Source organism: Pomacea canaliculata, linkage group LG6, assembly GCF_003073045.1.
Source record: "Pomacea canaliculata isolate SZHN2017 linkage group LG6, ASM307304v1, whole genome shotgun sequence".
NCBI classification, from domain to species: domain Eukaryota; kingdom Metazoa; phylum Mollusca; class Gastropoda; order Architaenioglossa; family Ampullariidae; genus Pomacea; species Pomacea canaliculata.
Genome location: NC_037595.1, coordinates 7,802,942 through 7,819,814, shown reverse-complemented (window position 1 = coordinate 7,819,814; position 16,873 = coordinate 7,802,942). Strand labels below are relative to the sequence as shown.

At 36.8% G+C, this 16,873-nt stretch overlaps 2 protein-coding genes across 6 annotated transcripts; both read right to left on the bottom strand.

The window, feature by feature from the left end:
• Window positions 1–140: 140 nt before the first annotated feature.
• On the bottom strand, window positions 141–8,194 carry LOC112566903 (BTB/POZ domain-containing protein 17-like). 4 transcript variants are annotated; one of them, XM_025243328.1, is made up of 7 exons: window positions 7,441–7,900; window positions 6,883–6,942; window positions 6,051–6,306; window positions 5,561–5,659; window positions 4,629–4,803; window positions 3,502–3,725; window positions 141–2,919 (listed from the first exon to the last, which is right to left on the bottom strand). In XM_025243328.1, exons 3-7 carry the CDS (start codon window positions 6,266–6,268, stop codon window positions 2,205–2,207), a joined length of 1,431 nt encoding a protein of 476 aa, XP_025099113.1. In that variant the 5' UTR covers window positions 6,269–6,306; window positions 6,883–6,942; window positions 7,441–7,900; the 3' UTR covers window positions 141–2,204. The 4 variants fall into 4 exon arrangements, with proteins under 4 accessions (XP_025099113.1, XP_025099112.1, XP_025099111.1 ...); XM_025243327.1 differs by lacking the exons at window positions 6,883–6,942; window positions 7,441–7,900 and adding an exon at window positions 7,936–8,194; XM_025243326.1 differs by lacking the exon at window positions 6,883–6,942 and having other exon boundaries at window positions 7,441–7,899.
• A 1,980-nt stretch (window positions 8,195–10,174) lies between these two features.
• LOC112566905 (proteasomal ATPase-associated factor 1-like) lies at window positions 10,175–16,850 on the bottom strand. Of its 2 annotated transcripts, none has more exons than XM_025243330.1 (11): window positions 16,760–16,850; window positions 15,318–15,358; window positions 14,740–14,843; window positions 14,085–14,186; window positions 13,720–13,815; window positions 13,344–13,494; window positions 12,880–13,074; window positions 12,496–12,587; window positions 12,147–12,262; window positions 11,223–11,305; window positions 10,175–11,005 (listed from the first exon to the last, which is right to left on the bottom strand). In XM_025243330.1, exons 1-11 carry the CDS (start codon window positions 16,813–16,815, stop codon window positions 10,845–10,847), a joined length of 1,197 nt encoding a protein of 398 aa, XP_025099115.1. In that variant the 5' UTR covers window positions 16,816–16,850; the 3' UTR covers window positions 10,175–10,844. The 2 variants fall into 2 exon arrangements, with proteins under 2 accessions (XP_025099115.1, XP_025099117.1); XM_025243332.1 differs by having other exon boundaries at window positions 15,318–15,354; window positions 16,760–16,824.
• Between the last annotated feature and the right edge of the window lie 23 nt (window positions 16,851–16,873).

Here is a 16,873-nt window from a genome sequence, read left to right as displayed (position 1 = left end):
TGTGTGTACATGCATCCTTATGTATGGATGAGCATTCTTCAATACTAAGAAAAGGAATGCTGATGCTTGAATACATATATAGGATATCAATAAAATTGTATATATACAGGGCTTACAGGCACACACAAACAAACTCATTGTACTTCTTTATATTTATATTTGAAACAAAGCATCAAATGTCTAAACCAAAGTGGAAAAAAAGCTTAGGGAACCAAAGCATATACTTATATAATATTGCATTTCATGCATGGCCGAATAGCAATAAATATTCCTCCATTTGCTCTTCACATATAAAGAAAAACAAAAAAATCACACTGATTTCTTCTGTGCCATCAAAAATTATATGTAAAGATACAAGGTGTTGAAAGTATATGGATCAAAAACCGAATACCATATCTTTAAAAACAAATTAAATGATTACAGTATCATGGCTGATAGGAAAAATGCTTTAAACAGCCACCTGCTGTCAATAGTCGTGCTACTTTTGAAGCAGTAATGGTGCTATGAAGTTTTTTTTTATGATGATAAAAAGATTAGACTATATTTTGCATGCTAATCAGCATTTGTTTAAACAACTCATCATACCTTAAAAAAGTATGTTTGAGTATCTGTAGCAGCAATGCATTAAAATAACGAAAGAAAAATCATATCTTATAAATATATACCGTAAATTATGTACTTTTTTCCGCAGCTTTAAATCCTGTGACGTAATCAGAAAGTCTTGTTTTGCAGATTTTTCATATTTCAATTAATTTTTCGATGAGCTCCATGTTAAGGTGTTAACTGTTCCCAATTTTTAAATCAAAGTCGCATACAACTGAAGTATTCAGATCAGTTACTGAAGCACTCAACCTCATTATGCGGAAAATGAGACAAAATGCCTATGATGCAGCTTTCAAGTTGTATATATTTTTGTGACTTATAAACCAGCAGGTGAAAATATAGATTTCTAAAAATTTAGTGAGTGCATCCTATATACAGGTGCACTCAATAGACCGAGATTTACAGTAACTGGAAAGTCATCTCATGGAATATGCCCTTAGATAAGAAATGTGAGTATTTTCCCTTTCCAAAAATTTTAAAAGTATAAATAACAACCATTTCACACACACATATATAAGCATATTACCCATTATTTTGAGGAAAAATTGCAGCTTCCTCATCACACATATTATCACATTCAGAGTATGTTAACATGCATTTACATGGGTACAGAGGTAAGCACAAGACACATCAATGAATTTAATGTAAAGCACACACATATTTAAAGTAAAAACTTATTTTATAATGCTTGAAAATATTGTGACACTTTGGTCACAGAAGATGCTGATTGGAAATCCCTGCAGCACCAAAAAAAAAAAAAAAGGCTATTATGGAAGTCCATTTCCCAACATTAAAATAAGACCCTTTATCTTTAACATTTTTCTTCCAGTCTAAAACATCTAAGGAAAAACATCTTGCAAAGCCACTAAAATGTTTTCCAACACACAAATCACAAAACTGAAGCATAATAATATCAATGTTTTGGCCATCCTATTTTTACATTATGACTAGCACATGAGAAAAATGAAATATAACAAAAATTTCCTACTTTGTCTGCCAATCTCAGCATTCATGATGGAAAATGCACTGTGTCTATAAAATTTAATGATTTTGCATAAATATGAACATAAAATTATTCAACATGCTAATCATTAATGTTATTTAATATGCCATCACCAACATGTTTCATCATCTTGACGACAAATCATTTTTTCTAAAAGAAATATAGCAATCACCACAAAGTAAATAAATGCAGATCACAAAAAGAATGATGGCAGAAGATTGATATGTTTCACAGCAATCTCACGATGCAATAAAATGGAATCAAAGTTGTTAATTATGTATTCAATGTTTATCTTCGTTTATACATTGTGACTTTCATTATAATAATGAATTGGATTGATTGTGCTAATTATTGACATTCTCTGATGAAATCTGATAAATATTGACGTAGTCTTCTTTCACATAACTAGAATGTTCCGAGGAAAAAAAAAATTTTTTTTTTAATTTATCAAGCCTCAAGCACCAAGAGTGATGTAAGCACCTTTAAAGAAGACTTTTTTTTAAAATCTTGTTTTAACAAAGGCAATGAAGAAATGTTTAAAAAAATCACAGCCATTACAAGGTCCAACATCAAAATTTGTTGTTCTCTTCCGTATTTCTTATCCCTGACTGTCAAGAAGCAAGTGATCTCCAGCATCCTGAATTTTCACAAAGATATTTCCTTCAAGATTTGAGTCCACTAGATAAGGTGAATCCTCCTTCATCAGACTGTCCAAACTCAGAAATTTTTCAACAGACAGGGTACTATTCTCTTTGGTAAAGACCATGGAACAGTTGTGTGTGAATGCAGCATACTTCACACCATTCTTTTTCCCAAACAAGAGCAGGGTCACATCAACTTTCATCGGTGGAAGAGGTTTCTGGCGAATCACCTTCAAAGTAATGTCATTGCTCTGTCGACTCATGTAACTGCTGTACAAAGCAAGAGTGGTGAAATATCCTCGAGGGTAAAAGTACACTGAAAATATGACATCATCTTCAGTTTTGGCACGCAAGGATGAAACAAATGTCTGCCTACTAGAACAGTGCACCACAATTCGGCTATCAATTTTGTTGACTCCAGCATAGTTGGCTAAGGTAAAAGGATAATGCACACAGTAGTCTCCATTGGTGTAGTTACGATAAAGCTCTTGGGGAATGAGAGGAGTTATCTTGTCACTGTCCTCGCAATCCATGACAAGTGAGTGGCGACGATACGCATGGTTGAGTTTGGTTTCAAAAAGTGTCTGATGCTGTTTGAAGAGTTCCGACTTTTCTACTAGCGTCAATGATCTTGGTGGTATCAGGGTAAAACGAATCAGTGGCAAAACCTCTCTGAAAAAGATTTTTTTTCATTTCACTCAGCAAAGTGAACAACTTACATTGTAAATCTTTGTAAGTAACCTAGCAATTATTCCACCATTTCCTGGGAATTAATGTTATTTATTAAAAAAATTTCCATAAACATCCACATTAAGTACAATGCATGTTTTACTGTTTTGTTCTATGTAAATATTCTTTTGGTAGACACCTATCCATCATCAAATCCTTTAAATATGCACTGAAAATGCTAACTCTCTAACAAGTCCACACAGTTCTAGCCCTTTTCAACTCCCACCCCTCTTTTCTGTTTATTGCTGCTTCCCTACTTGTCTGTCTCTGCAGAATCACAAAACTTCTAACCCTATTCCACCCTCAGTTTTTTAATATTTGTTTTATATATATATATGTTATTAGTCATGAGTATTGTTGTTCATCCTTCCATCCTTTGTATGCTGTCCAAGTGTCCATGTCTCATTATTGTCTCAAGTGCTAAGAGCACACTCCCTACAAGAATGACTGAGTGCTATACAAATCATGCATTTATTATTATTAAGACAATTATTAATTAAAATGCTGAATGAGCCCTGATTCTACCTCAGATTCTGCTCAATGTTTTCAATATTGTTTTCTGCCAGTAGCCACTTCTCCACACAAGTCCAAAGCTCAGCCTCACTCTGAACCACCATCTCAGAGCATGACAGGAAACCAACCATCTCCTGTCTCGTCAGAAATGTCCAGTCGCTGGCATGCATTATGATGTCAAAATTGGACAAGATGAAACTGAGGCACTGGTCTCGCAGTTCAATCTGACATGTCACCTGCCAGCATATGTGCATTAAAGCACTATTACTAAGGAGCAAAATATGAGAAAAAAACTTTCTTAATCTCACAATCTGTAAAGCAAAGATAAAAATTAACACACAAACTTCAGACCGTTTATGACAGCATACTTATAATATAAGTTTAGCCCTTGTTACTCAAGGAGCATAGGGCCCCAACAACACCTCGCCAGTGGACCCGGTTTTGGGCAGCCATGTGGTTCCGACGTCCTTTGCCTCGCTTTCTACTATTCTGTTCCAAGTCCACTTTGGTCTCCCAACTCTCCTCTTCCCCTGAGGATTCCAGTCAAGTGCCTGCTTGGCAATGTTGTCATCTGGTTTGTGCAGGGTGTCCTATCCAGCTACTGTGCTTTTTGATGTCTTGGCTAGTGGCATTCTGGTTGGTTCTTTTCCACAGGTTGCTGTTGGAGATCTTTTCAGGCCATCTTATTCCCAGATTATGGCGTAGGCATCAGTTGGTAAAGGTCTGCAGCTCGTTGTTGATGGCATTTGTCACTCTCCACATTTCAAAACCATACAGTAGGACTGCCTTCACGTTGGTCTTGAAGATACGGATCTTCCTGCTGAAAGATAATGCTCTGGAGTTCCAGATGAAGTGTAGGCTGTTGAAAGCATGCCTGGCCTTGTTGATGATGCTCCCCATATACGTGAAGTGGTCTGTTCCCAGGATGTTCTCTTCTTGAAGTTGGATTGGGAGTTCATGCTTGTCGTTGATTCTTATCACTTTGGTCCTCTTTTTGTTAACCTTTATGCTAGTCTTCTCTGCTTCCTTTGCTAACTTACTCAGTTTGGTTTGTTAATTATAGGATGGTACCATCAAAACATAATTGTTTTCAAGTGCAAGTAAACAGCAAAATTTCAAGAAAAATATGTTAAACATACCTGTGCATACTGATACCAGGTGAGTGTCTTGTTAGCATCTGGTGTTTCAACTATATGGTGACACATGTAGGACAGACAGGTCTTGCACAGAGCGTGCACATCATACTTATCAGCCAAGAGCAGAAATGGCAGCACATTGCTTGTCGTTAAAACCACTGTCCCACAATACAGATACCTACCAAACAAATCCAACCATCAACATTATGAAAGCTAAGATTAATTTATCTTATTAAAAACTCTGTAAATCTTGCCTTTTTAGATTCAATGGTGTGTGTTTTCTTTTGATATTTGTTCATGTTCAATAATATGGATATATGAGATCTTTTGAGCAGCCTTTGCACATAATGTTGGTAAAACAACCACATTGCACCAACGACAATGTGCAAATATCAGAGGAAAACTGCTCCCTTCAGTTCTCACCATGAAGATTATCCTTGGAAACAAAATGTCTTTCAAAACTTAGGACATGAAAATAATACTTTTTAAAAGTAAATATAGGAAATGCAAATTATTCCATATAACTTTCTGGGTTAGGGTTTCTGACTTGTACTTTCATGCAGTCAGAAAGATGGCATATAACATCATTTCGGACCTAACGCACTCTCTCCATCCCAACTTTCAGCTGTTGCCCTCAGGCATGCGCTATAAAGTGCCATGTGTACGAAAAACTGCCTACCGAAGGTCTTTCGTGCCAGCAGCCATCACCATCCTAAATAAAAGACACAAGGACTCGTAGTTCTACTGGTATCCTGCGAAGTTACCAATTTGTGTGTGAGAATGTGTAGGTGCGTGTGTGTGTTTAATATCTGTATGAGTATGTATGCCTGCCTGTCACATTATATGTGTTTGTGAGCAAAAGAAAAATTTCTGTCTTGGGTTTCCTCGACAGACAATAAAGTTTGATTTGATTTGATTTGATAAGCAGTTCATACCTAAGAAAATATCCAAAGATAGGTTTACACTCTTCTTCTTCAGTCAAGCAGACTTCAGGTTGTTTTGCTTCTTTCCATTGCTCCTCTCCTAGCATTGCTCTAAAAAAAAGGATTACACATTCCTTTAAAAAATAAGCAAAACCAAAAGATGTTTACAATTTTGATCTCAAAATACATATCTCTATTATAGCTATGAGCACGTACAAAGATAAAGCAAATATACAGATGATCAAACAGAGCCATTTACTCATGAACTTGGTAGTTTGTCAAGGGAACTGAAAATCATCAAAACAATTGTAACCAACACGTCAGCGTCTTATGGCTACGTACGGTGGGCTAGTCGTACCAGAGACAACACAAGATGGAATTCTCAGCTGAAGTTTCTTTATTCAGTTTTGTTCTTGCAGGCTGGGGAAGCTCTAGCAAAGTCTAAATTTTAAGAACATTACTAAGCAGAAATTACATTCAGAAAACATATCAAAACACTTACTCAAAGACACTGCTGGCAGTGATAAGAACGAAGCGATGAGCATAGAATCTATCATCTCCCACCCGAAGGATAATGTCACTGAATACTGGTTTATTGAACACTTTGTCCAATCGAGCAATTACAAAGTCCTTGTCTTGCACCACCTCACAGCAAGCAGGAAGAACATCCACTTCACAAAGTGAACCGTCCAATTCTTGCTTCTTAGCTGGGCTACCCATTTTGATATGAATCTGTCTCAGCTTGCGTAAGGCATTTCCTGCACCAAACGTTTCATCACTTCTAATAATTTTGCAGCATTAGCTGAGAAAAAATGTTTATGGCTGTTTTTATTTACACACAGAAAAGTATGCATGCTTTTAGGCAAACATGTTTAGTTTAGTCCTCATTACTCCTTGAGGAGGGCAGTAAACACCAAGCTACTGAATTCTGTATTGAATACAATATTATTTAAGACACCACATGCAATGTTTTCAGAGATTTTTTTTCCTTTGTGGGGTTTATCACCTTTATTTTGGTACAGTGTACTTTATGTTTCTTCAAGCAATTTCAATCGCATTTGCAGTACAAAGTTATGCATTAAGAATACTTAAAGCTGTTTTGCTATGTTAATGGTTTTTTCTCTATATAACTGAAATCTTGTTGAATCTGGTTGAAAATTCTCAGTAGTGCAAAAGGCAGAAAAATGATCCCGTCCGTTAAATATGTAGTTCTGTACACAATAAAAAGGATCACAGCTTTAGTACGTATTATGATGTCCATCTCTGCAGTACCTTGATCTAACCTACTATTGAACAACTGTCTGCAACATATCTAACAATTACAATCAACACACAAGACTTCCTGAGAAATTGATCGAGACTTGTGGTGGGAAGAGTGGGAACAACAAAGGCACCTGAAGAAGAACAATGCAACACGAATTAATAAACAATCTATAAGTGAAACTGGAGATGAATTCAAAACTATAGTACGGTCAGCGATAAGAATTAGACCAAAACACAGATGCGCTACACATATGAAACTACTGTTTCAAGTGCGCAACAGATCGTCGTGAAGATCAGTAACGCGGTGACACACTGTGGGAAGCTGTCATTAATTTCGAGCTTTACGAGGCTCACGGAAAACGTCAGCTGCATAAGAATTTTTTTTTTAAACCTTTCATCCGTTGTCTCATATATGTTTTTGTCGTCTCGATCCCTCATTCAGCTTTAACCCCTAACTGTCTAAACTCTCTCACACACACACAATGTACGTGGTTATACATACAATCAACACCTGTATACCTGCCTCTCGACGTCTTGAAACCCACCCAAAACATTTTCACTTTCATCGGTGTGTGCACGTAAAGGGTGTGTTTGCCATAAAGAGTGTGACACGCGTTTCGAGAACTCACCCATCAGCTCTCATTTGAAAGCGAAATACACGACCGTTGAGCATTCATAGGTTGAGAGAATTGCTGCCGATCATACGTCATGTTTATCTTCGTCCGAAACTCAACACAAGTTGCAGCGGAAAGATATAGCACTATAGTACGTCACAATCATCCTGCGCTCTTCGTCTCCACTAAAATCCTGCCTTCCTGGTTAAACAGGAAATGATTCACCAGTGAAGCCATTATCATTACACTGGCGGCTGGTATATTTATACACGCGCACCTTCTACGTTTGTAGGGGACGGTTACCTAACCCAAGCCATACCCGCGCACAGCAGCTTCTATAAATAGAACGATGTCTTTCCCCCGCGATGAGCGACGGTGGTATGAACGAAAACCTGACGATCAGTGGGCAAGATCGGTAAATGATTTTAGTTTGGATGTGGTATAGCAGCCGGATCAATTAGGTCTCGTCTAAGATATATTTTCTACCTAACATTTTTTTCTCATCCTTACCTGCTGTATTTTAGCACAGACCATGTAGAGACGCTGCAGCCAATGGCGGTGCAGTATTCATCTCATCCTGACCGCAGCTTGATACGAGCGCTCTGAGTAGCTGCATCGTGCGCACGTTCCATAGCAAATCGAAGCCAGCGTGTACCGTATCCAGTGGTAACCAAAGTGCTGTTGACCAATCATTTTGCTATATTTTGCATAATATAATGTAAAACATTAATATGCAGGCATTATTATGAAGATTTTCTGGCAGAAATGACAATGACAATTCTTTATTAGCGAGAAGTAAGCAAGACAATGTTTTTTTTTTTCCATTATCCATCGATCGTCCTTTAAGGGGAAGAATAATTACGTACCATATATATAGCATTTATAAAACATTTTATACATGTTTACAAAGCGTTCTTTACCAATTGTAAACATTTAAATGCTATCTGGGAATTAAGTAGATTGGTCCAGCCTGCAAAGCTAGTGGGCCCCACTAAAGGTAAATCACCTGCAGATGGACAATGGGCTGTCCTGTACTTTGCGATCTACACGATGTGCTTGATGGGTTTTCCACCGGTTTGCGCTAAACACAGTTATGTCCCATAAGGTGGTCTGTCCCGTTAGGCACGGTGCCATGCGCGTGATGGGCTCCCCACTAGCTGTCTGCGCTCAGGTGGGCTGACCCGCTACACATATAGCGATGTCCGTGATGGGTTATTGTGGGCTACCTTTCTCACGCCTGGAAAGGCAAGTGGGCTACACATGTGACACAAACCTTTCATCCTTTGATCTCTCTCGTGGTAAGTTTGTATACACACAACAAAATTACTTATAGCAGTTACAAATTATTTTATTTAATTTTGTATTCAATTATTTTAAGTGCGTTTCTGTGGATTTCATCATGCAAGGAGCCCTGAATTGTCCATTACCACTTGGGAGGTTTGCGCACAATGTGCTGTCACTGGCAGCTTTGTGAAGAAGCCAGTTTTCCAGTTTGGGATTTGGAGTACACTATGACAGAATGTTAATTGTTGCATGGTTAGATTTGAATTTGAGCAGCTGCCATTTGCAGCTACAGATTAATGTTGATGGTCTACCACTTTTTAAATCACCAGAAACTCAGTTTTGGCCAAGTTTCAGCTCCATTTGTTATTGGTCTTGACTGTGGACAAGATAAGCTAAATGATGTTAATGAATTTTTAACTTATTTTTTGAAGAAGATGCACATGTTGCAAGAAAGGTCCCATTATTTTCCAGGAGTTGTGGAGAATGTGACGGTAACTTGATCGTGTATTATTTGAGACAATCTTTAATGGGCTTTTCCCAAGCAGGTTTAAGGTCATACAGGCTATTATGGAATATGGGAAGGTAACATATGATATATCTATTTTTAATTGCTGCTGCTAATATTATTGCAATAAATGTACATAAGCTGCTGGTTTTTAGTCTATTTTTAAAATAATTAATCCAATCATAATGTTGAAACTCGTGCCTGTTTGTTTCCTGTTTTATTTTTTTGTTCAATTTTAGACATTGGTCTTCATCTGATTCAGATGAAGAAGCACTTTGTGCCAGCACTACTGAAAGGTATAACTTGTATACCAGCAGAAACATGCATAGATACCATTTCTGTTACTCTAAAGTGTGCCCTGAAGATTCACTTTTTCTGGAAATATTTTTAGTAGCTTCAAGTCTTGTTTTATGCATGTCTATTACTACTTATATTTTGCATTTCTTTGTCCTGTTATTTATCCATTGTTCTTTGTTCCTTGCATGTTCTGGTTCAAAACCTGTGCTGTTGATTTAAACCTAACCCGTCATTGCCAGTTCTGCATGATCTTTTTTCCCCCGTTCTTCCTTCTCATCTTTTTGTTCACTTTTTTCTTAGATACCTTGATTTTTTTTTCAAAATCAGTGTACTGCACTTAAAGCCTTCTTCAACATCATCATTATATTAGTTCAGGATATGGTAAGCTGCAATGCTATCTTTCCAGAGATTGGGGATGATGGGTACAACCATAAGATTACACTGCTGCAGTGGAACTTCTAGATATAAATCGTCCTTTAGGATAGCACTCTGGTCAGCTTCATAAAAAAGAAATGTCTCCTCTGTATCTACACCAAATGATTGCTTAATCTGTACAGATCTCTGTTAGCTCTATTATACATGAATGAACGTGCACCTTCAGTGCCTTCTTACTGCTAGATGGTTATTAGGGCAAGTTCATTGCTTTCCACCAAAATACAGAAATGCAAAACTTGTAATTTGATTTAATCATTACTCTATCAAAAGAATATGCATTACCGTCATCAATTGTTCATAAGAGCTGATACAGTTTTGATCAATATCAATGTCCTCTGTCACTCTCTCATGTACATATAAATGTACATGCAGAGTGGTCAGTGACCATTACAAATGATTGCTAGTTCATCACAAAGACATACCGTAAACAGCCAAAAAATAAAAGTGTTTGCCCACAGACAACCTTTTCACCAAATTGTAAATGCATAATCATTGACATGCAACTGAATTCAAAAGAGAAGTATAATATAACACTGTCAGAAACTGTTTAGGATATATTGCTGACAAACTTAGCTTGCTGACATGCACACACATAATGATGCCAATTACCTGTTCCAGAAAGTGTACACTACCACTTACTCGGTCCCACCCACCAACCCAACCCTACTTTCCCTTATCCCACTGCTTATATTTAATGTAGACAATATCAGTCTGTACAATCCATGTACCTTAAAGTACCTATAAAAAAGATAATAATGAACCAAAATCAGCATTCCCTCCACTGAGCAAACAGCAATCAACGCATGTCAGTGTCCAGCGAACACAATTAGATAAGACAAAAGCTATGAGCAGGAACAGGGAAGAAACCAGAGACTTTTCTTAATAAAGGCACCAAAGTTCACATGTCATCAAGACTATATTTGCGGATCCAGCCATCGCGGCAGCCACCATAGATGTGGGTCTGGTCACAAGCAATTCTGTTTACTGGATCGCAGTCTGAGCCAGTGAACTCCACCATGGCTTCAAATTCTTCGTTTACATAATACAGAGACCCGTCACCTGGAGGAAACAGTTAAACAAAGATTTTAAAGCCAAAAAACTACTTATGACATGCAATTTTTCTTAATTTATAAAAAGCAATGAAGAATATTCTTAATGTCAGAAAATTAAAGATTGATTTGGAGTCAATGTACAGAAAAATGAGTGTTTTTATCTACAGCTAAAGATAACTTTATGTACATGTCAGTAAGTGAAAATAAAAATAGGCAGCAAATACCTGTGGAAATAAAAAGACCTTGCTTATAAGGTAGTAATGAAAGGATTGCTCCACGTGACTCTTTCCACTGCCGAAGTGGTTCACTAAAAAAGTATTAAAACCATGGATTTTTGCATTTCTAACTGTAACATATGCATCCTAGATCCTGTGAACCAGATAAACACTATATTATGAAATGAATAATAACAAAAAAGGTAATAACTGCTTTTTAAAAAAAAATAATACATGTTTTTTGTTTTTCAGACTTCCTTATTCAAAACAGAAGTGAAAGGATCAGTACATCTTGTAGCCATTTTGAACAAAGTACTAGCTCATAAAAAGTAGTTAAAAATAGCTGTCAGTATAAATATTGATAAAAACTAATCAGGCCATGTTGACTATGATGTTAGGGTTATGAATGCCTCTAACAGCCTACAGCATGCAGGTTTCTATGACCATGTATGTGGTTTTTAATCTTTGCGTCAACTGCACCTGGAGCAAACTTCTAAGATGATCCTCAGAGAAGTGTCACCTCTGGCCTATCTGTGACTGTGCCTGTGCTGTCAGTTACAAAGATTCGACAAGACTGTAGATCACACATATGCTGATGTTTGGCAGCTGAGGCAATGTCTAATGTGGTGATGGCCGGTTAGGTATTTCATCAAAATGTTCCACCTAGTGAGATCTTTGTTCTGCATCCCAGGTAATGACGCTGTCATTCTTATTCTTTATTGGCCTGCATACTTTGGTGTTTTTCTTTCCTGACAGAATTCTTGTAACTTCGTATAGCCTCTTTGTGTTATTTTGCAAAGTGCTATATAAATTATTATTATTATTGTCAAAAAGTAAGTAAAAAAAAATTGTAAGTAAAATATCTGGAGGCAAAACAGTGAAACTTCTTCAGTGTAAATCATTTTAACAGTAGCATGAGGTTTTCCTTTATACCTGGTGTTTCTCAGATCAATGATGACAATCCTGCTATCATGTGTTCCACACACGGCATGCACATCTGACAAAAACGCGCAACAGTTGATGGCTGCACTACATTTCATTTCAAATACCTAAAAAAAAAATCAACAAGCACCACTTAGACATGATAATGGTGTTGGTGATAATAATGACAGTAAAAGTGAAAGAGTTTTGACTTTGAGTAAACCATTCTCTGAACAATCTGTGAAGTATGGGGACATTTTTGTTTTTTTAACTTATTTGTTTATGCATTATCTAAAGAATTCTAAACAACAGTGAGCAAGTCTTTTAACAGTGCATAACTGGAAAAAGTAGCATGGCTCACCCGTTGCCTGCTATGAAGCCCAACTCCCAAAAGAGAGCCCATTTCTGAACCTAATAAGAGCATCTTTCCCTCTGTTAGAATTTCTCTATCACCTGGAACAAGTAATTACTACTGCACAATATAAAATGAATTTATTATATTCTGTTATAAAAAGAAAATTGTCTTTCTTTTTACATCATATTGAATGAGCAGACCATTCCCTTGAAAAGAAAAAAGCAAAAAATGGAACCTAACTAATCTAGAAGGACACCATATTCATATATTCACACAATCTGAAACAGTTTAAATTCAACCCACAATAAAAAGATGTAATGATCAGCAAAAACAGCTACAAATGTAATATTTAAGTAATTATAAGAAATGATGAAAAGAATTGCTACACACTTGGAGAAACAGAAGGTGCACCAAGATCCACAGAGGTGTTGATGGTAGCCAGAGAACAGCAATTAATCTCACCGCCAAGGTCAGACCATGCATACAAGCATTCCTGCTTTCCAACATCCCAAAGGCGGGCTGTTCCATCACGACCACAGCTCACAATGTTTCGACCACGCTCTACAATTGCTGTGTCTAAGATAGCTGAAACATTTTAGTGACAGCCTAGGTATTACTTCAAGTATTTTAAATCCAAAGGGAATACCTCAGCAAATAAAAAAAAAAGGTGGCACATGAGTATTACAACCCTGAATAAAAACGCAGCTAAATAAAATAATTCTATATATGTAGAGTATGTATCCATCAAACAAAGCAAGCAAAACTTTTTTTTATAGTTTAAACAACTTTTTTTTTAAAATAGGAAAAATATCATAAGTACAACAGTTGCCATGTTAATTTCTCTCTGTGCTCACCTGCTGTGTGTCCTATTAAGCAGGCTGCTTCTTTTCCTGTTTCTGCAGACCATATCTTCATCTGCATGTCTGCTCCTGCTGATAAAACCACTATTCCGGAAGGGAAGAACTTGCAGCTGTACACATTCCCTACATGTCCTTTTAACTCTCTCTGCAAGAGTTTGAACCAATAAAATGCCAACAAAATAGAAGTATGAGCAATTATTCTCTGATAATAATTATGAAAATGCATAAGACTGAAGAGAAAGAACAGCCACAAACAAAAGCTCTTATTAAAATGAAGATGGTCTGGGTATGAAGAATTTGATGCAAAAGAGAGAAGCAAGCTTTCAAACTAATGACACTTTGTAAAACTTGTCAAGATAAGAACTCTCACCCGTTTTTCACCTGAATCAGTCTGCCATATCGATAAATTGCAAGAACTGTCACATGATACACCCAGCCCTCCAGGTGTCACATCCAGACACTCAACCTGTTTCATAGACAAAATTTTGTAAATACAAAAAGACCACCACTTCTCCTAAAGTTCCTTACAATGAAAACTACTCTCACCCAGTCACAACATTTTTTGCAGTGTACTCTGCAATAAAATAATAATTTTATGAAGCATAAAATGTACAATATATAAGGAATAATTTTTTTAAGTTAATATATATATTTTTTCAATGATATACCACACAAAAGTATAAACAAAGAAAAAGAATATTTCTGGTTTTATGCTAAGACAATTTAGGAACATACCCCCTTTTTGGACTGGTGAATGGTAGAAAATGTGATGACAGGGGACACAAATTTTCTAGATATCACATGAGGATCTTTTTGGTAAATGACTGTCATGGTCCTCTGAAAGAAAACAAAATGCTTTAAAGAAATAGTTACACCATCACTCACAAGCACACATTGCAGAACCTGAAAAAATCAATGCCACGCAGACACAAAAACACACAGGGTGGAGGAAACCTGAGTACCCAAAGAAAATCAACAGCAGCAGCTCTATCAGTAGGGTTCACATCTAGAGAGGCATTTGTGGAAGTCGAGATCCTACTCATACAGTCATGGTGACAGGTACTTGACAGGTGACGTCTGTAAACCCAGCTAACCTAATTAAATTATTCCTTCAATCTCATGTGCTTTACCACTTTTAAATCTATATAGTAACCTTTATTGCCTGCCAAAATACTAATAATACCGATCACAAAAAATAGAGAATTGGACTTGAAAGTACACGTGCAGGCAAAAGAAAGGTGAGAATAGAAACTATTAATAAAACAATTATTAACTTTTCTATTGGAGTCAAGAAGCGTTTTATCTCAGTCTGGTTAATTAAAACAAATTCTGCGCAGAATGTAAATAAACAAAAATATCATGGACAAAAGAATATGTATAAAATTATTACTCTTGAAATATTCTCCACTGTAAAACCGTCACTGCCAGTAACATATGGCATTCCATTAGTAGACATTCCAAGGTTCTTTAGTTCACTATGAACACTTGGTGGTGCTGAAACAAGACAGACATAACAGTTTTTGTCACCTGCTTACATATACAGCTTAATATTAGTAGAAAAATAAAACTGAAGACAGTGTCTGAACAAGAGATTTTATTTATCATCTTGGGAGGTATCTTAAACAATGTTTCTGTTTGTTGCAACATGGTACATTACTGATAAACTAAAATAATAAACTGAGAAAAGTTAAATAAGAATGATACAAAAATTGTCATTTTTGTAATATAATATTATATTCACTGATTTAATAACATTAACAATTCTCCATTTGAGCATAGTATATACTGAGTATAGTTTAAGCATTAGTTTTACACGAGTCATTCCAAGCAGGACAAAGAAACAGAGCCAAGAGAAAACAGTAAAAGAGATGAATAAAGCCTGAATTTACACCAGTGTGTAACCATTTGAACTTTATGCATGATCAGTATCTGAAAATTAATACAAAGACAAATAAAATGTGTTTTTACCTGTTGATTTAAAGCTTATCCAGGCTGTACCATCATTCTGTCTGGTGAAATAAAATATTTATTGACACACAGCATAATTTCAAGTAAGAATCCATAAAGAAGCAATTAGATTTTAGTCTAACAGTACAATAAATGATGATGTATGCACAGATCATGAAGACTTGGCTAATTAATATAATTCTATGTCACTTCCTTTCCACCAGTAATGATTTTCAGTTTATACACTATTGTAAGATAATACTTTATTTATCACGGAGAACAATTAGATGAAGCTCTACATGGAACCAAAGCAAGTAAAGTAGCAAAGCAGCAGACCCGGATGGCATACCCCCAGAAGCATTAAAGGCAGACCCAGAAACAACAGCAAAGATTTTACAGCCCCTATTACACAAGAGCTAGTGCCAACAGACTGGAAACTAGGTCACCTAGTCAAGTTACCAAAGAAAGGAGACCTCTCCTACTGCAACAGTTGGTGGGAGATCCTGCCGCTGTCCATCCCCAGCAAAGTCCTGACAAGGCCAATTCTAGAGAGACTGAAGAAGGCATTAGACAAGACAATGAGACTAAAACAAGCAGGGTTTCCGCAGGATAGGTCATGCGCTGACCACATTGCCACCCTCATTGAGCAGTCTATTGAGTGGCAGTGACATCAAAAGCTGCATCAACAAGGCCAGGCACGCTTTCATCTGGAACTCCCAAGCATTATCCTTCCGCAGTAAGTTCTGCATCTTTAACACCAATGTGAAGGCAGTCCTACTGTATGGTTCAGAAACGTGAAGAGTGACAAATACCATCAACAACAAGCTGCAGACCTTTACCAGCCGATGCCTACACCATATTCTGGGAATAAGATGGCCTGAAAAGATCTCCAACAGCAGCCTGTTGAAGAGAACCAAACAAAATGCCACTAGACGAGACATCAAAAAGCGCAAATGGAGCTGGATACGATACATCCTGCGCAAAAGCAGATGACATCATTGCCAAGCAGGCACTTGACTGGAACCCTCAGGGGAAGAGGAGAATTGGGAGACTAAAGCAGACTTGGAAAAGAACAATAGAGAGCGAGGCAAAGGACATCGGAACCACATATGGGCCCAACTGAAGGGGGGCTGCCCAAATCCAGGTCCGCTGGAGTGGTGTTGTTGCGAGGAGAAACAAGGAATAAACTTATATATGTGATGTTGTAGCAGGTGAAATATTATAATGCAGAATCTTGTGGATATCACTTAATCTTTTTGATAGTTTGTTCCTTTTTGTATCTGAGCATGCTTGCCGAGTATAATTGTCCTCTGGAATTAATAAAGTTGGTCTTTGTCCATACTAATGAAAATAAAACATTAAAAGCATTTGGAGTAAAATAAATCAAAGGGATGAAATAATAACGAAAGCAAATGAGCGAGAAAGATGATAATAATAGTAATAGTCCCTATAAATATAAATACCGCAAAGTTTCATTCCAGTCATGTTGTACTATGAGTCTGTCGCACGGGGACGCCATTACTAACGTAAAGTAACTAAAATGTTTGCCGTAATATTTGACGGAGACACAAAATAGC